The following is a 21,587-nucleotide window of genomic DNA, read 5'->3' on the forward strand; positions in this document are numbered from 1 at the left end:
TTGCGCCCAAAGGGTAGACCCTTCCATTTCAACTAACCACTGAGCTCTGTGTACCTTTCCGAATCGGAACTTAGGACTTTCACGCCAGCATGAATTTTCTCTTCATACATGGTGGGTAATATACCCTAGGTGCTCCTCCAAAACTTTTCTGAGGCCAAAGTGTCCCCGCCCAGAGCCTCTCCGCAACGTCAACGCGCCACCGAAGGAGCATGATATCCGGGTTGCCACCTCTGACCTTTGCCCCCAGCACCATACAATCCCAGAGCTCTGTCGTAAGTTTCGTCTCGTCCAACATGTCCAAGGGCAACATGACGGATGAATACTTGACGGTGGAGTCGTATGGACTCACCATATCGAACACGGCGCTCTTCGTCATCGCCGACGTACTTGATCTCTGTTGATAGATTCTCGGCACGAGTTGCACTTTGAACACGTCTGCCTCGATGATCAAGCACCCGTATCGTTCATAACACTTTGCTTTCCCCTCAGGCCGCCAGAAACCCTCCCAGAACAAATCCCATGGAAACTTCACACCGTCTACATCCTCCACCCACAAGCGCACATCGCTTCCGTAATATGCACCCCCGAATGTGCGCTGCGGCTGGACACCGCCCTCCCACCCTGCCCATGTCCAACTGGGGAACTGTATCCTCCGTCGCGCCGCACCGTTATGATACCAGGAGAGCCCCGCAACGAAGAGCCGGGCGTTGAGCAACGCATCGTTTTCTCCCCTGGCGCCCTCCTCCAAGACTAGTGGGATGCCAAAGATGTTGTACACGAACGCGGGACTGGCCTGGAATCTGCGTAGGATGCCCTCAAGCGCAGCAAGGGCATCGGTATCGAACGTCATGCAGCGTAGCGAATATTCCTTTACGGCTGCCCAAAAAGCACTCAGAGGACCAAAGCGGTGCGTGCCCGCGAGCCACTCGTCGCGGAAGAGGACTGGCCGGGCGTGAGGACCAGAGAGGAGGGATAGCGGAAGCTCGACCGCCTCGCAACTGTGCATATCTTTGCACTCGAAGTAGACCTGGTGTGGTGTGAAGATGAGACGTCGCGCTGAGCAAAATGCTTCCTGGAAGGTCCAAGCCCTCGTCATCCACGTTGATGCTTTTACCGAACGCTGTGGGTCGGGTAATGAGGACACGAAGTGCACGTCGCGGTCGTCCAACGAGAAGGAAGGTTGAGCGTGTCGCGCAATGCTGATCCCGTGGAGCCCAACTTGGTCGCTCGACCCTACCGCTGCAACAATAGTGCAATACGCGCCTTCATAGATCAGGTCCATTTTCCCAATTTGCTCACCCTTGAGCTTGGGATCTGCTTGTGGAATGCAGTATTTGTCTACCCACAGGTACCGCCAGCCGAGACTCAGGACAACTTTGATCGCATCGCGCACAACGGGGGCGGCGGCGTGAAGTAACTCGCGGGTGCTCGCGTTCGGGTCTTGCACTGAAGAGGACGTTGGGTTGGCCGCTGGTGGTTTTCCCCACACATAGCTCAAGGCAAAGTAGTTGCAATTTGGCGGTGCCATGACAATTTTGGATGTCTTGCAGTCGATGATGCGCAGATTTGATGGACGCGAGTAGCGCATCGTGCAGCTGTGCTTTTTCTTGCAATGCTCAAGCCATTCCTGGATGAGCGGAATGTTGATGCGAAGCGGGTCTATAGACCGGCCTGTGAGCCATGGCGAGAGGGACGAATAGGCTACGGGTAGTATGTAGCCCACGGCTCCGAACGTGTCTGCGTAGTGCTGGATTGGGTTTTTTATGTCAGAGAACAGACCATTAGGCACCACCGCGAGTATAGTATCGGAAGAGCCGCTAACCTTCCTGTTATTTGGAGGGCGGTTGAAGTATTCCCGAAATGAGAGAATGCCTGAAAATGCGCGCAGGTGATAAGCATTCTCTTCAGCTTCATATTTGCTACGATGCGGGTGAGGAATACGCATAGATCTGAAGAATGCGCAAAGCATGCATCTAGAATCTGTATCCCAGTCTAGGTAAGCAATAAATTGTCCTGACGCAGATGTAATCTCTATTCCAGAGGTGATAATGGAGCTCAAATTCAAATTACGACATGGGCCGCAGAGAACTTTCGACTCCGGGAGCTGGCGGTAGGGACTGATGCTCGTCCTGGCAAATTTCGCAATAGTCCGATCGTGTTCACTCGCACTCGAACGTCGTCGACGACTCCGGCTGCGTCGCACCTCGCAGGTCGTCGAGCTGAAGCTTGTGGCGGGGCTTTGGGTCGAGAAGGAGCTCCATGTTGACGATAGTAATGAGCTGTCGAACGACATGCTTTTGCGGGCGTTTCCTACATAGCTGCCTTGCCTAGGCGGCACAAAGGGTTGTTGGATGCTCTCGAGGACGATGCAGCGAAGATCCACGGTGTGAGATGTCTCGCTTGGCGTAATCTCACGTTGCACTGAACGATGCTAGATTGGGCTAGCTTGATATGTACATGCAGAAAGTGACCCTAGATCGGTTTACATCGACAGTTCTCATAACTGCTATGCATCAAGCTCGAACTCATGAACATATACAACACATCTTTACTAAATCCTCCTGTGTTTCCTCGAAGTCATCGTACAACTACAAGACTACTCGTTGATACGGTGCTGCCAAACCTCTTGCTCAGCTCTTGCTGAGTATGTGCTTGCGCCCAAGATCGCTTGCATCTGCTCCACACCAGTGAACATAATCTGCCTAGCAATGAACCACCTGATACCCTCATGGCAAGGCGGGCTGGTCAAGCTGCCCTGGTAACTCCAAAACTCGTTGAAGTACTGCACCGACTCCATAGCAAGCGAGAGATCCATCTCAATGGATTCCTCTGTTTGCATCTCGTCGAACCCAATCATCGCAGGGAGCTGGTCGAAGAAAGTGTTGTTGAAATTACCAGGATCAAGGCGGAAGGCTAAGACGGCGCCCTCGTGGCCCTCTGCATCGACGTGGACGAAGTGCATCTCGGCCTTGCTGCGGTCTCCTCCGACGGAATGATCGGCCGGGGCATGAATATGCCAACCCTTAAGATAGAGTGTCTCGTTGTCGTAAGTGAAGCTGGGATGCGATGTCCAATCTCCATTGTGGGCTACTGTGAACGCAGGACCATAGCCCCAGTTGTAGAAGTTGCCAGGAACTGAGCCGGTATAGTTGAAGGTTGGAACGTGGTTGAGAGATAGACCATTGCCGAGGGAGAGAGCAATTGGAGATTGTTGTGTTCCGGTTTGGCAGAGGCGGTAGTCAGGACTCAGCTTGCCCCAATTGAAAGACGCCTGTGAGGCAGAGTTAGCACGTACATTCGGTTGATCGCGCGATATATACACTGACTTCGTATGCCCAGATGTTTTGCGTGGTGTTTGCATTGGGGTCGGTCTGGCGCCCTTGCAGATGTGATCGTTTGTGGTTCGAGTGCTGGGGGCATCCGACAACAGCTGTCGCGGATGCAGCGATAAGAGCCAGTGCTGAGAAAAGCATGATGATGAGATTTTGTGATGTACGAACAAGAAGATGCATATGGTAACCGTTGACAGGGTGCGCGCCATCGGCCTTATAAACATCACGAAATGAGCTCCGCCTCAATTCGACCTCAGGACGGTATCGCAGACGGGAAAGTGCCAAGGAAAGCACAGCATCACATTTACAAGGAGACTGGTATGAATACAACGGCGCCAAGAGCCATATCTCTTCTGTGCAGCTGTACAGCCGCCGCGTAAACGTCATGGATTCTGCTTGGGACGCGGGTCACTTTCTATGGATCTGAGCATGTCAAGGTCTCGACTTTCGGGCTGACAGGAAGTACCTCGTCCAGTGTATGAGCTAATATGCGGAGTGATCAGCGTGTTTCTCCTATTGTGAGATCGGCGGCCTTGGCTAAGGACATTCGGTGCCTTTTTTCGGGCTCTTGGCATCCAGAAGCAAGCGTGCGCCTTGCGCGACGCCTACGCAAGACCTCCACGTGCGCATTGCAGTCTGCGAGGCCGTTTTCGGCTTTGTGCGGATGGGTATTTGACGTGGTCTTCGTGCAGGCGCGCTGGTCCTATAACAGGTTTTGTATTGGCGACATGACACGAAAATAACACAGATTGTCAGCCTGCGTCCAGGTCAACTCTCCGACTCTACCGGTACCGGCGTCGGGAGGTCAAAAACAAAACATCCCTTGCTAGTTGGTTAGAGGAGGCGGGAATTATGCCAAGATTGGCGACGTCTTCTGCGCTGGTTAAAGCCTTGGAGAGACGTTGCTCAGCCTGGATCGAAGTCACGGACGTTCGGGCAAGGAGCCACCATGGGCATGGTCATTTGGAAACGGACCGCAAACGTTCCTTTCCGGCTGTTGTTTCGGTGAAGTAGCGGTAGGGTGCAGTTGCGCGTCGACGTGTGAGGAAAGCACTCCGGTAAAAGTATCACGTAGGACACTTCGCTCAACGAACGGCCGGATATTTCCTCCAGTTGTCCGTCCAGGGTGCCCGCGAGGACGCAGTCCGGATCACGTGACACAAACGTGGCGCCGCATCAACTTTGAGCAACAACACGGATTGGATAGAAATGATCGAATTGCTACTACCATTTGGTACTAGATTGAATACTACAGGTATCCATGACTCTTCCTCTACACATGCTCATTTTTGCTTTCAACAGCAATGCCCTTTTCTGCCTGCTCGCTCTTGTCCTTTTTGACACTCTTCCATTCCACCAGTAAGGCACCCACTAAGCTGAAGCACGCCAGACCAAGAGCAACATAAATAGCGTTACATATTGCAACCCTGTAGCGCTCGAGGAACACACTGACCAACTGTTGCGGCACCATGTTGCGGATACTAGTCGCACCCATCTCAACAACCTGGCTCTTGGAAAGGTGCAAGCCAGGTATTTTCGTCAACTGCCGTGCCAAATCATCTGTAAAAACTGACTGTGCTACGCTCAGAAATATGGCGCCCCCAAAATTCTGCATGAACATCATGAGCGATATTCCGGTCGGATTGTCTTCTTTCGTCAAGACAATCTGTGCGTTTATGGACGGTTGCTGCATACCGATGCCGACTCCGAAACCGATTAGGAACTGATAGCTAATCCAGGCGCTGTGGTTGACCTCGACTGGCCATGTAGTGACCAGCCCAACACCGATCGAAAAGATAACCGCGCTCAAGATCATGAAAGGGGCCGGGTACCCAATGCGCTGAACCAGACCTCCTGCAAGAATCGTACCAACGACCAGAGACAAAATGAACGGAATGGTAGCTACGCCAGATTTTGTTGGGGAGAAGCCCTTGAGGGCTTGAAAAAAGATTGGGATGTAGTACGTGACCACGATCATCCCGGCTTGACTGGTGAATGCGAAGAGGGCTGAAGCAGCCACTGTTCTTTGCTTTAGGATACGCATCGGGAGGGTCGCTGTGTCGGGCCTCCAGATCTGAACCGCAAGGAATCCGACGAACAATACGCATGCGAATACCAGCAGGAGGACCGGACGCCAGCTTGACCACGCATACGTCGTACCACCCCACTGAAGAGCCAAAAGGAGGCACACGATGGATGGTAGGAAGAGAGTTGTGCCGATGGGGTCCAATCTCTTGAACTGCTCGAACAGCGTCATTTGCTCGCGGCTCTTCGACGGCAGGTGCAGCACCAAGATGAGGACACCGATAGATAGTCCTCCAAGAGGCAGATTAATGTAGAAACACCACCTCCAACTCACGTGCTCAGTGAACGCGCCACCCAGCAACGGCCCGACTACGCCAGCAATGCCGAACACAGCGCCGATCAATCCGGTGAACATAGGCCGCTTTTCCAGTGGTGTGGTCTGTATAACCACCACGATGGCCCCGTTCGAGATACCAGCACTTCCCGCTCCGGCAATTGCGCGTCCAACGATCAGGACCGGAGATGATGGTGCAGCTCCGCAGAGGGCACTGCCGATCTCAAACACACCGACAGCAGCGATGAAGGTGGCCTTAGCAGGATAAAATGTGTATATTCTGCCCCAAAACATCTGGCAAGCACAAAGCGTGAGCATGTAGGATGATCCGTACCAGCCGATGTCGGACAACGAGTTGAAGTCGTCAGTTATCCGGGGCACAGCAGTCGCGAGGATGGTCTTGTCCTGTCCTTGGGTCAGACTATCAATGCTAGTCGAATGTTGCAAAGACTTACCAGTGCGACAAGGAACATAGTGAGATAAAGACAGCCCATAATGATCCAAGTACGGCCAGGAGTGGGATACTGAGCATCATCTCCATGTTGTGGCGCTCCGCTAACTTTCTCGTGGCTCAACGTGCGGTTTTCTAAGGCCCTACTAACATTGGATGGATTCGAAGTGGTCTCCATTGCACAAATTTGTTTGGCCGCGGACATCGATGGTACCGTGTGCTAGTGTATGTCGCGAAGACGGTAAAAACGAAGAAAATGGGCGCTGTGGGAACAGGGCAGGGAAAGCCACTTGAGTGACTTGGCCATTGTGCAGCAGTCTGTCTCCTAAATACATATTGAAGACTGGACGGCTGTCGTCCGATTCTGTGGTTTCGGTTCCTCAAGGTGTGTGTCGATGGCGTTCGGACGCGACTGGGGCGGCGTCGGCCCCGAAAAGCGTGCACGGACATCTTCCTCGTGGATTAGAAACTCCCGAACGAACGTGTATTGCGGCGAACATCACCGCCACCAGGCATCTTAACTGACAGACTCTGGTAACATATTTCAGACAGTGGACTGAGGACGCGCAAAAGCTCTGTTCATTTCTGTCACCGAGGTTTCTGAGAGTCTTGCCCAAACCAGTTAGTTCAAGGGTCCATGATTGGCTTGATCGCGATCCGAGGGCAGGCACTTTCCCTGTTCCTATCTCATCCTCATCCATAAACCATCACCATCGCCATTTTCTTGAGGTTCCTTCTCTGCATGTTCTCCTTGTCGCGTTTCTAGCTAGCTTTTGTTTTCGCAGTCTGTGCACTGCACCGACAGCACGCATGTCCTTCCCCCATGCAGGTGCCAATGAGACCACGCGTCTTCTAGATGCCTCAGACGGTGACAGTGGCATCTCTCAACCTGCTCACGTCCAGAATGGAACGGATGATCGCGCAAAAGGTCCACGAATGTCAACGAGTCTCAATTTCCGTATTGCGGCTACCATGTTCTCTTTCATGATTACTGGGCTTTTCAACGCATCAATCGGCGTCATGCTTGCACCAATGTCGCGCCACTACAGCCTAACTGATCTGCATGTCTCGTTCATCTTCCTATGTGGCCCGATTGGCTATGTACTGGCGTCACCATCCAATGCTTCAATCCACACTCTGCTAGGTCAGCGCGGCATTGCCCTTATCGGCCCGCTCCTTCACACGCTGGCCGCTCTGGGAATCGCGGCGCACCCTCCGTTTACCATCGTATTAGTTGCCTTTGTAGTAAACGCGATGGGTATCGGTCTGGTGGATGGGAGTTGGTGCGCATGGGCTGGTGGGCTCGAGAAGGCAAACGTCGTGAGCGGACTGCTCCATGGAAGCTATAGTGCAGGAGCTGCGATTGGCCCATTTGTTGCAGGTGTATCACTCGGAAAATTGGCGATACCGTGGTGGGATTGGTACTATGTCCTTGTGAGTCCATCAATCTTGCATTGTCTCGTCCGATGACTGGGCACACTGCATTACGCCACGAGGAGCAATGCCATACCCACACTTCTGGATTGGGATTATTTTGGACACAACTGACTAGTTCTGCAGGCCGGAGCCTCGGTGCTAGAGTTGATCATCCTAGCTACTGCTTTCAGATTCGAAAACGCATCCAGATATCATGCTTCGAAAAGCCACATCACTCGTGAGCCAGGAAACACATCTTGGAAGGATATCTTCAGGCATCCAGGCACCTGGTTCTCCGCAACGTACTTCCTCACCTATGTTGGGATCGAAACGGCAATCTCAGGTTGGGTTGTGTCGTTCATGGTGCGCTCTCGCCATGCCTCGACGTATTTCGCCTCGCTATCTTCTTCCGGCTTCTGGGCAGGCATGGCTGTAGGACGGCTGACTCTCGGTCACATCACAGACCGAATTGGCGTGCGTCGTGCAGCGGCCATGTACCTCCTTTGCGCCATCGGGCTCTTACTCCTATTCGCACTCATCAGCTCCCCTGTCGTATCTATCATTGTGATGGCCTCCGCTGGATTCGTTATGGGGCCGCTGTTTCCATCTGGTGTGGTCGTCTTGTCCGAATTGTTGCCCTGGGAGCTGCACGTTGCTGCCGTTTCTTTTGTGGCATCCGTCGGCCAAATTGGCGGTGCTGCATTACCTTTTGGGATTGGCGCTGTCGTACAAGGGCTTGGAATCGGTGTTTTCCGATGGATAATTCTGATCTTCTCGTGTATTGCGCTCTCTATGTGGATCCTATTTGCGCAACTGAAACCCAGAGACGTGGCAAGACAGAGGATGGATTGATGTCCTGCAGCATAGTTTCAAAGTCAAGTCTTCAGTTGAACTTTGAAAGCAAAGCAACCACTCTAGAGAAATGCACAGTATAATAAGGGCTTCTTGTATGCCGCTTTCAAATGAAGAGGTCAGATATAGTTCAATCCTCGAGCTGAGATATAATCCGATGCGTGAAAGCGGTGATGGAAAGCAGTTCAAGAGGTTGAAAATTCAAGTACCCAAGAAGCACACTATGCCTGAAAGATCAGATTTTACAACACCGTCAAAGGAAGACGAGCAAGCTACCAAGATGGCGTTTCTTTACTGCGCTCTTACGCCAAGGCTTCTTTCGTACGAAATGCAGAAACGACTAAGCGACCAGAGGTCTAATGACGGATCAAGTCTAGCCGTGATGTGTCGAGCTAACCGCACAGCTTCATACTTTAAATCGATTTCCTCCCCATGATTCATTCGGTCCAACAATCTATCAGGGCGCGCATCAAGTCCTTTTCAATTCTTTCTCATAGTACCTCCACCTCTGCAAGAAGCATGTCGCATTTTGAGAACCTGCCCGCCGAGCTGTATGACGAAGTATGTTAACCTGCCACCGTAGCGGAAAGAGCATATCTAAGCCCACGAATCAAGATTTTCGAGCACATTTTCTACTCCTCTTGGGATCACAGCGCGGTCACGCGTCGCCCTTCTCGCGATGACTTACACCCTTTTGATCGCGCTATCAACATCCATCGGCGCCCAGTCGAGCGCAGCATACGCTGGTGGCCGCGCCCAGGCGACATCCAACTGCGTCTTGTCAGCCACGCTTTTAACCGCGCTATGATGCGTGTGTACTTCAAGTATGTTGGCGCCGTGTTCATCCCTAGCGAAAAGAATGCCCTGGAGCTATTCGAAGAGCATGTCATCAGTCAAAAAAGGAACGTACCATGGAGCATCGCCGATGCAACAGCGAAATTCACGATCGAGCTGTGCTCTCCAGAAAACGAAGATGAAGCGGCTATCTTCCACGAGAGCCACAAAGACATGATCAGCTGGGTGAAGTCGGGCGATAGAGTTCCGGAACTTGATGAAGGTGCAGAAAGGCTGAAGGCTGCTCTTGAAACTGGAACATTGGCAAGAGCTGTGCAGAATATGCCCAGGCTGGAATCACTTGTTATAAATCTCAACCAAGAATGGCGCGACGACGAAGGTGACTGGGACGACAGTGAAGACGATGAAAGCATCGTTTCATCTGGTCTGCAACTTCGATTAGAGTTGCTTCAGACTGTCCGTGAAAGTGTCGCTGCCATATTCACACTGTACGGTGTTCCCAATATCAAGACTGGAATCAGCCATCTCTCGTTGCTGACATATCTACGACTTACTCTCCCCTGTGCCTACGACTTCGCTCAACTAGCGTCTTCCATGCCTGATACTATAGCCTTACGCCTTCGCCACTTATATCTCGAAATTGTCGACGGTACCGGACCTGGCGGCGATCGTTCATATACCCACAGCTGGCAGGGCGACGGAGATCCATTCGACGGAGATGAGGGCCACAGATTTTCGAACCTACAGAGGCAGTATCCGAACACTGCTTATATGCAAGATATGTGCGGTCTCGTTAATCAATGCAATAATCTCGAGAGCCTTGGCCTCGTGGGCACGCAGTGCATCAACCTGAAAGGTCTCCACTGGCAGCCGGCCAACGACGCAGGACTCAAGAGCATATACTTTTCCCGGGTTGTAGCAACTGAAGAACAGCTCTTGAGCCTGCTTACTTCAGGACGTGAAGACGGCGCTTGTCATACCGAAGCTTTCGACATTGAAGACGTGGAGCTGATGGATGGGACGTGGAAGTCTGTCTTCTCCCGCCTACTTACTTCGTCCTCACTTGTATTCTTTCAGGTTTACAATCTAAAATATAATACCCGCGGCCATTCGGCGCACCTTGCACGGTACAATCATCGTCCATGGGAGAATGTCTCCGAGATCTGGTCCGAAAGCCGCCAGGATTGCAAAAACCTTGCAGACCTCATTCGAACGGTGGAGAGACGCGGCATCAAGGCGGTAGATCGAATGAAACAGTACGACAAATCCAATTAGCCTGAGCGAATAGTGGACAAACGAGCTTACGAGAGATAGATTCGCCGAGGAAGATGACAACAATTATGGGGGTTTCAAGTATGCGTGAGCGATTACCACAAGCAAAATCTTCTGGTGTTCCAGGGCAGTATAATAAAGTATGCCAGTGGCAGACACGCATACGGCGGGCGATAAAAAATGCAGAAATTCCATTGCCTCTCAAGTATGACACAGTGCGCAGGTGGACCACAGATTTCTACAAGACATTCATTTCCTTGATTTCATACAAGAAAGCCAAACAGGGCTCAAGCGAGATTACCACAAAAGATCGAATAGGTTTGTACACCACCGGGTACAAACTCGATGTATCTTGCCGTTCTTTACTTGAGACGTGCACCACCTTGTCCTGACTCACACTGACTTCATACCCGCACCTCAGGCACTTTATCTGGTTGTGAAATCAGGTGTCCCTCACTCAATTGACCGATGGCTTAGCTTTACTACCATTCTTAATGTCCACGTGCCTACCGAGCCCATACCTCCACATGCTTTCCACCGTTCACAACGACTGCGAAGTTTCCGGTAATGCATGGCCGTGGGGCATGGAATCATGGTCGATCTGATTCGCTATGTTGATGATGGGTGCAGGTTTCGGAATCGTTAACATTGTCTGCTGCCGCTTAGTAAGAATCCGCGAAGGCTATGTCAAAACGTACGATTTGATCTACGACGGACTCTCGTGTCCAACCATGTCAGAGCCGCAATGGTCAGTGAAGGGCCACCTAACGCTATTCGAGCTCGTGACGCTATCAGCGCTGTTGTGCATTTGCAGTATCTCGCGTGGAGACAGCACCACTATTCTTGTCCAGGTACCCTGAATTACTCAAATCAATTTTAGTTGCATCGTGTTGAATTGAATTGAGACACATGGATCCGTTTCATTGCAAGTTGACTCGCATCGCCTCGACTCGCATCGCCTCGCATCACGTTGCATTGCTGTAAACATATCTGCATCGGTCATATACCCAAAGTATTCGAGGAACCAGGTTTCAGGAATGTATATAGTGTGTAATGTCTGATAGAAAGCTGGATTTTGCTTGATATATACGAAGTATAGCGCGGTGAGAATAATTGGTATTGCGGCCATCGAAATGCTGCATTCATTTGCAACCTGGTGCATCCTGATACCTGACAATTTCGACCTCTTTACATACGATTCCACAAGTGCAGCATCTTTTCGAGACGCCTGTTAGTATGCGCCAGTTCCCACATCCCTCACAACGCACTGCAAGCTTGTCCCTTCCTTTCTTGCTCGCATCAAACCTCAACTCGTCATCGTACCAACTAAATAGCCCCGCCCAGCGATTTACATACTTGCCGCTCTTCTTGGCCTGAGCCATCATCTCCTCTGAAAGCCGCAGCACTTCCTCCACTCGTGCCTCCTCAGGTGGTCCGTCGCTCAAGCGATTTCCCAGAAGTCGTATCGCTTCGTTTGCAAACATGGTGTATTCTGGATGCTGCGACCCCCATTCCCACGTAGTTACGAACTCTGCGACCCGATCGACAGACACAAATTCTGATGATCTGCGCCACAAGGCATTTCCTGTCCCAGAAAGATACTGCCAAAGTGGCCCTAAAGGTCCGGTCCGAGGCGACTGCATAAGCACGTAGTTGTACTTGTTCATGCGGTGCAGATTGGCCACCCTGTCCGAACAGAACGTGTTGTATTGATCCAATGTCCTCTCCTTCTCCAAGGTGCCTCTCGAAAGGATGTAAGGTGTCTTTTCGGCCAGGAACACGCTGGTAGCCATGTTGCAGTTGATACCTGGAGAGTAGAGTGGATTAGTGAATCCAGCCGCATCACCGATAGCTGCCCACGCCATGTCTGTATCGTCTTCAGTATTATTTGCTATACCGGATACGATGGGCGTGCTGTATGTAAGTTGCTTGCGAATGAACCATGTCGAATTCTCCCCATACAAGTCCCTGACAAGGCGATGGCGATCCATGTATGCTTGCATGCGCGGGTACTTGGCTGTGATCCAATTGAACTTTCTCTCTGCTTCGCAAGCACCGAATTTTGCTAGTGCCTCAGTAGGAGGGTAGACAACGTCGCTACGAAGCGCGTATCCGATGCTCGTGACCCAACGAACCTTGCAGTTGAACATACGAGCTAGCTCTTCCATTGATGGATATGAGTCGGAAGGAGTGTTAACCTGATTGAGGTCCAACAGATGATTGATCATAGCCGTTAGATTGGGTATTGAACTACCCTCCCACGTAGGAAGCCGAATGAGCCACGCCCAGCTGCAATGCACGTATTAGCTGGAGTCCATGAAATGTATATGGTCTCTTTTCCTCAAACTCCTTTAATTCAGACTTTTAGCGGAGTATAGGAAAATCAAGCCTACCCTTCAGTGAGGCAGATATGATTCGTGTGGCAACTCTCGTAATTGTCAAACGGCAGACCTGATTCGTCGCCCGTCATCTCAAAGTATGCCCAGACAGAGTCCGTGTTGAATCCCTCGAACCGTTTCGAGTGACTCTTTTTCGAGGCAAAGCGACGAAACCGGCCCGTTGCATCAACCAGAAGCTTCGTCTTAATATTTAGACCATTCGTCAACTTCACATGTCCAATCCTAGGCTCGGTACGGGAAGGTGAGGCTTCGGGATTCGATATTGACACCGTAGCCGGGTCACTCGAGCTCGATGCTTCGCGTACTTTTGCAAGTCGCGGCAAGATTGGGTCACTACTTATTGGCGTCCCAGGAACATCGACGCTCGTGCCGTGGAGGACCTTCACCCCCAATCGCTGTGCGTAAAGCGTCAACATCAGCTCGCTGATCTTGCGCTCGATCTGCAACGTGGCTACAAAGTCACCGCTTGGGCCATTGGCACAGAACGAAGTGACTCCATCCCAGGAGCCGTCTTGCGGAAGGTAGTAAAAGGCGAGGCCATCCTTCGCACCGAATAGCCGCCACAAGACTGACGTGCTGATGCCGACAGACTTGAGCCATACACCGAAGGTCGTGAGTGTCGATTCGCCGATTTTGTAGCCTGGCGACTGAAGTCGCTCGAGCACGGTGATGGATGGCACATGGAGTGTCGGGTCGCTAGCAAAGAGAGACTGGGAGCGGAGGCGAAGATGAATAGCGTATATAAGCGAGTGAATCCCGCCACCTACAACCACGACATCCGATGACGATGGCACACCTGGTTGGATGTTTTGCGAATTCAGGAACTCGGCGTTAGAAATGGGCTGCGCAGTTGCGGGCGCCTTGAGTGGTGCCGACGAGGAACCAAGTCCGTATGTTCGCCAAAAATACGAAGACGATAAGAGACCACCTATGCTGAGAGCTGTCCAGAGGTCCCTGGAAGACTGTTCGTGTTCTTCATGGAGAAGATCCTCGGCCGAGGAGAGTAAGGGAGCTTCCATCAATCCAAGTATCTTTGGGCTGCCAGAATGTGAAGTAGTGAGCGACATCGCACTGAGCAACAGGATGCTGTCTAGTCCATAGCTATTCTGTCAGATGTAAGCACTGAGAATCGCCAGGGTCAAGAACGAAACGCATACGAAATGACCAATGAGCAGGCACTGCACACCTTTTCGTACGACAGCAGTGTCCAAGCACATGCCATATGCACATGTGCATTTCCAGTAGTCCCAGGAAGGATTGGAACCAGCACATTTACCTTGTGCATACAAGGGGAAACGACTATAGGACTAGGGTCTCCGAGTTCTCGGGTCGCATGCACTGAGCGATGGGTTTCAAACCGTTAGGATGGCAATCTGGCTTTCATGTTCCGGTCCAATCAATCAGCCTGGAAAGTACTCTGTCTCGCAACCACCATCTTCGTGCCTTCAGAAAAGGACAGCCACGACCCCATCCACATGAACAGGATATCAAATCATTGGAGGGCGTCGATGTTGAAGGGTCCTTGTGTTGGCAGTTCGAGCCCAATTGTGATGATCGTGGTCAGATGTTGATCGACAGATTGCGAATATCAAACGGAGCACAAGCCATTAGTTGACATAGCTTGACTGCACTAAAGCCCGTTGAAGACAACATGTCTTATCCCGCGTCAGCACTAAATCTGAAGCAGATTCCAATACCGACGATGCTAGTCAAATGGAGCGAATCATCCGGAGCGCAACGGATATAGTATCGTGTAATTCCACGAGTGCTTGTTAGTGCAATATTGCCGAGCAGGCTGTTTGCCTACCTGCCCGGAGTACGATTTATAACGTATTTGTAGCCTGGTTCGACCAAGTCCTCCTACAGAGTATCGGAATATCCACTTTGTTGAGAGATTTGAGAGCGTGAGTGTCTTGCTGAGTAAGAATAGGCATTTTAGCCGAGGGTTCGCTTGGGCGAACAATTACTACCATACAATATACGCTCGTTCGCCTCTGTGGGTCCTCGAATTGGCGCGTTGCTTCTTGCGGTGCCCAGAACGACAGACTTTCAGCACTTGTTTGCGCCTGGAGGGATTAGACAATGTACTGACCTTCTGATTCGGTGCTATTGGGATGGGCGCCTGCCATCTTTTCGATTACCATCGTATCGAAGCTTAAGTACACTCACCTCACGATGCAGCGTGTAAGTAGAGGTGCGAACAGACGCACCTCCTGGGTGTAGGTGCAAGCCTTTATTAGCCTTGGGAATTCTGAATAAACATGCATGCGCACAGTACTGTACGAAGCGCAGGTGCTCGATGTCGGACAAAGTGCTTGGGAGTGTTTGGGCTGTATTCCGCAAAACATTCTTCGAGAGACATGTCTAGCTAGCATCTATTCTACATTGGGCTACGTAATACATTTCACTTTTCACCTTTCACCCATTGATTTGACATCACTGTTCGTTCCGTCATCTGCAGTTACTCATAATTCTGGCAGCCTGTTCATTACTCCTCCAAAGCTGCATAGTGCTTCGACCTCGTTCACTCCCGACCTGAATATCATACTCTCCTATCTAGTCTTGTTCTTACGCGCTGACTTGACAAAATTTATTGGAATGCAGTGGCTCAACAAGAGACGTTGTCAGATGGCGGTCACTAGTGCCTAAAATGAACCCATGGAGGCGGCGCAAGGAGGCTTGAAAACTGCAGGAACGGATCGCGTATCTTTGCACCCGGTCACGTCATCTGCAAAGCATCGTCGCAACAGCTCTTGGCCAATTAGAATCGAGTATACAGAGATCAAACAATCCTGCGCCTGGTGTTGGTGGTTCCGGGGCCATGGTACTGGTGCAGGAAGAGATCGGTAACTCCAGGTGTGGATCTAGGGGGATATTGATGGGGTCGATGAGTTATCGTACGGATGTTCCCGCTGACGTACCTCACATGGGCAACCTCGACCATTCTACAGTCCAAGTAAATAAGCCAGCACAGCGATAGCTATTACTAATCGTATAATTAGGGCTTTAACAATTTTATATATTAGTTTCTAATGGGCTTCTACTTTGCAAAGAATTGTAAATTATGATTGATTACCTAACAAGTGGTTGGGTGGTTGAGCCACCCTCAACCATTCTACATGCATCATAAGCCATTCAAGTCTGATTAACGAGTCACGAGGCCTCATGGAGCATCTAATTTTAGTGTTTTGCGCCAGATACAAACATATTGTGCACGGTAGGCAGAAATTGTTCCTTCTCGTCTACCCCATCGGCCTTCTGACCACTTGTAAGACCAGTCGACGTACATACAAGATTACCTACATCAACACATGACAGTCAAAACTTCAAACGCCTCGATTTATCAATCACACCATCTGAATGAATTAGAGAACTTCGTAATGGCCCCCTCAAACTTGCCAGTGGCAGTTGCCTCTGCCATCGCATCGAGCGATGTCAAGCATTCCCAAGAGCTTTACCAATCCAACATGTCACTGGACCAAATCACCAAGCACGCTGCAAAGCACGGATATTCACGAATCATGCAACGGTGTTGCGATCCAGGTTAGACGCCGACTGGAGAGTCTTTGAACAGCGATTTTATCTCCTGTGCCGTGTGCTCGACATCTCCTGCTCTCTGGCAGAATTTGATCGACAATGGCCTGGATCTCAACGCCCATGAAAGCCAGGTTTCGGGTGACTTACTCTCCAGCGCTATCATTTTCAAATCTCGGGGTAATAAATACGACTTCGCAAAGTGGTTGCTGGAGCAGGGGCATCGTCCGACCCCGATCGATTCGGGTCACGAACCGAGCGCGATAATATGGACAATCTGCGTCGAAACGGCTGATATGGAAATGCTCAGCCTGCTGATGGACTACGGGCATGATTTAGAGGAGTGCGAAGTCGGGGTTGCAGCTGCAGATGAAGGCAATTTGGAGGCGCTGCGACTGCTTCTGGATCGCGGGGTCAACATTGAGGACCGCGATTTGTCGTGGTATCCATTCACATGGAAAGATGAGCCGTACGAGTCGCTGGGCGCGGCACTGTACCGCGCTTGTCGGCAGGGAAACGTGGACTGCGTTGAATTGTTGCTGGAACGAGGCGCCGATGCCCTGGCCGCAGACCTCGAAGGCAAATCTTGCCTGGACATTGCAAAGAGGCGTGGTCACGAAGACATTGTGTGGCTTTTAGAAAGCAGGGGGAATGTAGCATGGTCATTTGGAGGGTTCGTTAAACGCTTGCTATACGTCTTCTTCTAACCTCGGGGGTGAGCCAGTCGCCTATGGTACTCTAAAGACTGCAGCTCACGTGTTCTTTCGGAGACTCTGTTGGTGCTGCACATGCACAGTGCATACATCTTAAAATATTATCTCTGAAACTCGCTACTCAACAAAAAGCCTTTCCTGCGCAGGACGACTTCTAAAGTCAAGTACAGTGCGTTACTCCAGGGGAGAGCGCACATAAACCAACAGTATTTAGAAACTGTCACAGCCTGAATATCTTCCCCCCTCCCTCGTGGTTACACAAGTACGGACCTTCTACTTCCGCCCCTAGCCCGCTCAATCCTGCTTCCCTCCCCCCGTTTACAAACGCATAATCTGCATTCTGTTTTCTGAATAGTTCGTTGGCGGAACTCTGAGCTTATCCGAGCGTCCGAACCAGTCAGCGCAAGGCTTGCAATGCACCGCTGTCAGCGTGATCTGTCAGTCATCCCGATGGGCTGTCGGAGGCATTTCATCACACGGAGTACACTCAGCCTGGCCTCGCACGCGACAAGCATGCGTTGCCCACGCGGGGATGTCCTTTTGAGACCGTACAACGAAACAAGGGAATCAAAAAATGTATGTGATCCCGAAAGACGAGGTATATACGCTTCCCGAAAACGCCTGCATACGCCCACGGCCGTCTAATGCCTCTATATGCAACCAGAACTCAACTCTCAACCGATACGTCATTCCTTCCCACAACCTTCTCATCCCAATCAACAACGCACTCCAAACTACATTCCCACCTTTCACAGCACAATCAAGTTGCTAATCCTCAACCCCTGACTGAGGAAGTAATACCTGCGTCGAACCCCCACGGCCGTCGCCCTCTGAAGTGCCGCCATCGTCTCGTCACCGCCTCCCACCATGACGAGCGGGATAGGATGCGGACGCGGGATGCCCGAGGGCGTGTACTGCGTTTCGTCGAGGAGGGGCTGAACGAGGTTGTAAAGGACCTGTGAGTCCGACGAAGATGACGACTGCGTTTTCTTCTTTGACGACGACATTTTTGAGCGCGGCTGCGAGCCATGTTCAGGTACGGGCTTGCTGTCTTTAGCCACCTTGTCGACTTTGGCGGGGGGTGAAGCTTTGTTCTCGTGGGTGCGCTTCTTGATGCCGTGGCTTGGTTCGGCTGTGTTTCGCTCTGGTGCAACTTCCTCATCTTGCGGCTTGTTTGAGGTCTCAAATGTGTACTGCGGTTCCTCATGCTCTGGAAAGCTCACGATTACGACCATCTGCAAGCTCGAGCTGCTGGGTGGGAACGCCGGTATGTTCCTTAGTTTAGCCGAGAACGAACAGCCGCCTCGTGGAATGACAATTATCTGGTGGCGCTTTGGGATTTCGATCGGTAGGCGTTCGTCGCACAAGGTGTTCGGGTGGATGTAGATTGTCGACCAACTGAGTACGTTTGTTTTGCTGTAGGAAAGATCTGGATCTGGGACGTCTGGCAATGGAACCGAGCCGGGGCCGAGAGGCAACGTGCCTTGTATGGCCAAGCGTTCGGTTGTCTGAGGCTTCTGGGTACCGGAAGCGGAGGGTGGTGAAGTTGAAGAAGTTGCCGCCAGCAGTGACTGGAGAGAGTGTAGAAGGGATGACAGGTATGATTCGCCATTCTCAAGCTGCTCTTGATCGACGTCCAATCCAATGACCTCCATGTTCGATATGTTGTCCATTCCATCAATAGAATCGGAGAGCAGGTCTGAGAGTATTGTCGAGGAAGGCGTAATTGCAGGTGCCGGCGGAACGTCGATTACAAGATCCACAGCTGCTGCGTCGCGAGTGCGGGTAAAGAAGGGATCTGTTGGGTTGAAACTATCGATCGTCGAACGAGACATATACACCTTTTCGTCACGACCCAGGGCTACGTTGGAAATGGCGTAGATCCGGAACTGCTCGTCCATGGCGATGTGTTGCTCGAGCGGAAATGCCTCGGGCTCTCGAACCATACCTAAGCGTACCCCACTCATCGAGTTAACCAGGATGCCTTCATTTACACGCTGCATTATCCCAGACTGCGAGCTACTCGGTAGACTTGGAAATGAAAGGTCGAAGGTAGCGCGAACAGTCATTTTCGAGCTTGTAGCATTATGAGGAATGAGCTCGGGAGGGAGAGTCCATGGGTAGTAGGTGTAGTTCGAGGGTGATTGTATGTCAGAAGCGGAGATGCTTGGATGATCCGCACTAAACTCTATCAACGGCGAGTCGAGTGTTTCCCTTGTGGGCATTTGATGGAGCCGAGCCAGACTCGCGGCATGGAAAACGTCTGGTCGGGCGGCAGTCGGGGAAACGCTGAATGGAAGATGCCGTGGTGGGAGAGGGCATACACCAAGCGTAGGCTGCTGTCCCGGGTCTGGCTTCGTGTGTTTGGCAGAGCTCGTTGGTCGCAAGCGCTTAGGAATGATCAACGGATGTCCTTCAGTCGTGAAGACAAAAGGCGCATCCCATGTGTTGAGTGGATGCGACGGATCAAAGGTGAGGAAGAGATACTTGGCGGTTTCTCCCAAGAAGAAACTTTCCATGCGGTCACTCAACTCTCCACTGCGAACGTCGTGCAGACCAGCCCAACCGCACTTTGTCCAGCAACGTCGTTTGATGTCGCGTTGTATCATTTCGGCAACGTACAAATACCAAGGATCCTGGGTGGCACGATAAAGGTACCAGTTGGACTCTATGAATTCAGGGCGTCCAGGCCACCACCGCAGTCCACTCTCTATATTTCCAGTTGCTGTCGACCATCTTTCAGGCATTGCAGAATAACGGGTCCATAGGGCGGTGTGTAGTAGATGAGTCTCAATTGCTTCGTCTAGCTCCCCGGCCATGGCCAAGAGACCCTGATAGAACATGCTCAGACTGTCAATCCAGAAGGCACGCATAGCACCAGTGTACAGGTCAACTTGGAAATAATGCGGGTGTTGGTGCTGTGGTCCGCGGTAAATCTGTCTCTTGATGGCACCATGCGCGTCCTGCCATGTCCGGAGGAAAGCGTCCGGTGAATCGAGATGGGCGTGTTTTTCGTCGTAGGGCAATCCCGAGAGCAAAATGTGCGATTTCAAAGCGTATTCAAAGAAGCTGTCAATGCCTGCGCCGACACCAGTATAGGGCGATATCCATTGGCCTGTTTCCGCATCGATGCCAGCTCCAATTAGACCGATGGTGCTGCGGCGGGACCAGACAGCCCAGAAGGCGTCTTTGGCTGCGTTTTCAAAGCGCGAGTCGCCAGTGAGGCGAGAAAGGGTGGTGAATTCCAGAACGAGGCTGCCAGCACCAGCACTGCATGTCTCGGTGACCTCTGTGCCTTGCTCTTTTCGGTCCTTGTCGCATTGGCCGTGTTCTGCGTCGTTGTTGTATGGGGAATTAGCGTAGAAAGGCACGCCGTGGCGAAGGTTTACGCGCGGATATGGAAGTCCAGTCGGCGTATGGAAAGCAGGCATAAGTCGTGCGGCGAGGTCCGTGGCTAGTCGTAGCAGCTGTCCATCGTACACGAACTTGTTGGACCAAAATATGCCTTCTCTTCCCTTCTTAGTCTGCACTACTGGGTCGTATCCGCGAATGGGCAGATCGCCAACCGCAAACTGGTGCGCGCTGAGTAGTCCGCCTACACCCCGGATGACTGTCTCGAAGACCTGCACCTTGCTGTCCAGATCAAAGCCCCGCGCTCTTTTCCCTTGGCCACTCGGACCCTCGGAGCCGTCTCCGTAGTTCTCGACCAATGCCTTGATCCCATCCTGAAAATCATCCAGAGGTCTGTTCCGCCCCCGCTTCGCTGGTGGGGGTGAAGAAGCGAGAATCGCAAGTGTCGACAAGCTGTCGATCAGCGTCAACGAGTAGTTGCCCAAGACATCATTGACCTCGATGTGCGAAGGATCGTGGCGGTCGCGTGTAAGAGGCGTGCAACTGAGCGGGCGCAGTTCGTCTTCGGGAAAGGCGTATTTCATGTAGCCGTCGAAGCCATGGTAGAAGATGTCTATCGTCTCTTGTCTGAGTGGATGAGCGCATGTCTGCTTTCTGCCCTCTCAGTGCATACCTCAGGCTTGCCACTGTCTCATCTGCCATGCCATGCGCGGGCATCGCCCAAGCACACAGACACAGCAACAGCGTCCATGGCAGATTCCAGGAAGCTCCCCCGGGCTCTGGGGCGCGTCGCCGTGCAGGCCGTCTGGAGGAGTGCATGCCCAAAAGAGCCCCGGGTTGGCGACATGTGCACCGGGACGAGTCAACAGCGGGGCGGCGAAGCTTCTCATGTCAGGGCATGGTGGGCGGTGCCGGGATGGGCAGCGGGCCACCTGTTGCTTTCGCTCGCCCGTGCGCCGCGCTTGGCGCTGTCGTCAGAAAAATAGTTCGACTTCGGTCGGGAGACCGCATTGGCGCCACCACCTGCGCGCCGCGACAATCGCCAGCTCCCATTCTTTCATTCCATGTATTCTAGCCCCGCAGTCTCCTTGTAATTTGTAGTCCACAGCTTCC

The 21,587-nt window shown here is 51.9% G+C and overlaps 9 protein-coding genes across 9 annotated transcripts; 4 read left to right on the forward strand and 5 right to left on the reverse strand.

Annotated features, from left to right (window-relative positions):
* CC84DRAFT_1167172 (HET-domain-containing protein) lies at nucleotides 1-2,360 on the reverse strand. Its single transcript, XM_018179130.1, has one exon. The coding sequence runs from the start codon at nucleotides 2,291-2,293 to the stop codon at nucleotides 80-82; it is 2,214 nt and encodes a 737-aa protein (XP_018032385.1). The 5' UTR covers nucleotides 2,294-2,360; the 3' UTR covers nucleotides 1-79.
* A 236-nt stretch (nucleotides 2,361-2,596) lies between these two features.
* Nucleotides 2,597-3,473, reverse strand: CC84DRAFT_1189371 (carbonic anhydrase; the record flags this gene model as incomplete). The annotated part of the gene is made up of 2 exons (XM_018181047.1): nucleotides 2,597-3,271; nucleotides 3,327-3,473. The coding sequence occupies 2 exons, from the start codon at nucleotides 3,471-3,473 to the stop codon at nucleotides 2,597-2,599; spliced, it is 822 nt and encodes a 273-aa protein (XP_018032386.1).
* A 332-nt stretch (nucleotides 3,474-3,805) lies between these two features.
* Nucleotides 3,806-4,149, forward strand: CC84DRAFT_1167174 (uncharacterized protein). Its single transcript, XM_018179131.1, has one exon. It carries the CDS (start codon nucleotides 3,821-3,823, stop codon nucleotides 4,073-4,075), a length of 255 nt encoding a protein of 84 aa, XP_018032387.1. The 5' UTR covers nucleotides 3,806-3,820; the 3' UTR covers nucleotides 4,076-4,149.
* Nucleotides 4,150-4,589: 440 nt separating this feature from the next.
* On the reverse strand, nucleotides 4,590-6,320 carry CC84DRAFT_1152169 (MFS general substrate transporter; the record flags this gene model as incomplete). The annotated part of the gene is made up of 2 exons (XM_018176790.1): nucleotides 4,590-6,096; nucleotides 6,147-6,320. 2 exons carry the CDS (start codon nucleotides 6,318-6,320, stop codon nucleotides 4,606-4,608), a joined length of 1,665 nt encoding a protein of 554 aa, XP_018032388.1. The 3' UTR covers nucleotides 4,590-4,605.
* A 758-nt stretch (nucleotides 6,321-7,078) lies between these two features.
* On the forward strand, nucleotides 7,079-8,410 carry CC84DRAFT_1152171 (MFS general substrate transporter; the record flags this gene model as incomplete). Its single annotated transcript, XM_018176791.1, has 2 exons — nucleotides 7,079-7,576; nucleotides 7,703-8,410. The coding sequence occupies 2 exons, from the start codon at nucleotides 7,079-7,081 to the stop codon at nucleotides 8,408-8,410; spliced, it is 1,206 nt and encodes a 401-aa protein (XP_018032389.1).
* Nucleotides 8,411-9,217: 807 nt separating this feature from the next.
* CC84DRAFT_1220392 (uncharacterized protein) lies at nucleotides 9,218-10,480 on the forward strand (the record flags this gene model as incomplete). The annotated part of the gene is made up of 1 exon (XM_018183162.1): nucleotides 9,218-10,480. The coding sequence occupies one exon, from the start codon at nucleotides 9,218-9,220 to the stop codon at nucleotides 10,478-10,480; it is 1,263 nt and encodes a 420-aa protein (XP_018032390.1).
* A 1,046-nt stretch (nucleotides 10,481-11,526) lies between these two features.
* On the reverse strand, nucleotides 11,527-14,440 carry CC84DRAFT_1167176 (uncharacterized protein). The gene is made up of 3 exons (XM_018179132.1): nucleotides 14,063-14,440; nucleotides 12,871-13,982; nucleotides 11,527-12,766 (listed from the first exon to the last, which is right to left on the reverse strand). Exons 1-3 carry the CDS (start codon nucleotides 14,096-14,098, stop codon nucleotides 11,620-11,622), a joined length of 2,295 nt encoding a protein of 764 aa, XP_018032391.1. The 5' UTR covers nucleotides 14,099-14,440; the 3' UTR covers nucleotides 11,527-11,619.
* Nucleotides 14,441-16,256: 1,816 nt separating this feature from the next.
* CC84DRAFT_1178991 (ankyrin) lies at nucleotides 16,257-17,117 on the forward strand (the record flags this gene model as incomplete). The annotated part of the gene is made up of 2 exons (XM_018180377.1): nucleotides 16,257-16,405; nucleotides 16,451-17,117. The coding sequence occupies 2 exons, from the start codon at nucleotides 16,257-16,259 to the stop codon at nucleotides 17,115-17,117; spliced, it is 816 nt and encodes a 271-aa protein (XP_018032392.1).
* Nucleotides 17,118-17,547: 430 nt separating this feature from the next.
* Nucleotides 17,548-21,382, reverse strand: CC84DRAFT_1262053 (seven-hairpin glycosidase). Its single transcript, XM_018185122.1, has 2 exons — nucleotides 21,148-21,382; nucleotides 17,548-21,101 (listed from the first exon to the last, which is right to left on the reverse strand). The coding sequence occupies exons 1-2, from the start codon at nucleotides 21,291-21,293 to the stop codon at nucleotides 17,873-17,875; spliced, it is 3,375 nt and encodes a 1,124-aa protein (XP_018032393.1). The 5' UTR covers nucleotides 21,294-21,382; the 3' UTR covers nucleotides 17,548-17,872.
* Nucleotides 21,383-21,587: the final 205 nt, after the last annotated feature.

The sequence above is a fragment of the Paraphaeosphaeria sporulosa genome (genome assembly GCF_001642045.1).
Source record: "Paraphaeosphaeria sporulosa strain AP3s5-JAC2a unplaced genomic scaffold CC84scaffold_9, whole genome shotgun sequence".
NCBI lineage: Eukaryota > Fungi > Ascomycota > Dothideomycetes > Pleosporales > Didymosphaeriaceae > Paraphaeosphaeria > Paraphaeosphaeria sporulosa.

What these genes read in the sequence shown, in the direction of transcription:
- CC84DRAFT_1167172 (XM_018179130.1), bottom strand. Translation starts at nt 2,293, where the DNA reads ATGTCGTTCGACAGCTCATTACTATCGTCAACATGGAGCTCCTTCTCG.
- CC84DRAFT_1167174 (XM_018179131.1), top strand. Translation starts at nt 3,821, where the DNA reads ATGCGGAGTGATCAGCGTGTTTCTCCTATTGTGAGATCGGCGGCCTTG.
- CC84DRAFT_1167176 (XM_018179132.1), bottom strand. Translation starts at nt 14,098, where the DNA reads ATGGCATGTGCTTGGACACTGCTGTCGTACGAAAAG. An exon ending in CACTGCTGTCGTACGAAAAG is followed by an intron (nt 13,983 to 14,062) that starts GTGTGCAGTGCC and finishes TACATCTGACAG; the next exon opens with AATAGCTATGGACTAGACAG. An exon ending in CATATCTGCCTCACTGAAGG is followed by an intron (nt 12,767 to 12,870) that starts GTAGGCTTGATT and finishes CGTGCATTGCAG; the next exon opens with CTGGGCGTGGCTCATTCGGC.
- CC84DRAFT_1262053 (XM_018185122.1), bottom strand. Translation starts at nt 21,293, where the DNA reads ATGCACTCCTCCAGACGGCCTGCACGGCGACGCGCCCCAGAGCCCGGG. An exon ending in GAGACAGTGGCAAGCCTGAG is followed by an intron (nt 21,102 to 21,147) that starts GTATGCACTGAG and finishes TCATCCACTCAG; the next exon opens with ACAAGAGACGATAGACATCT.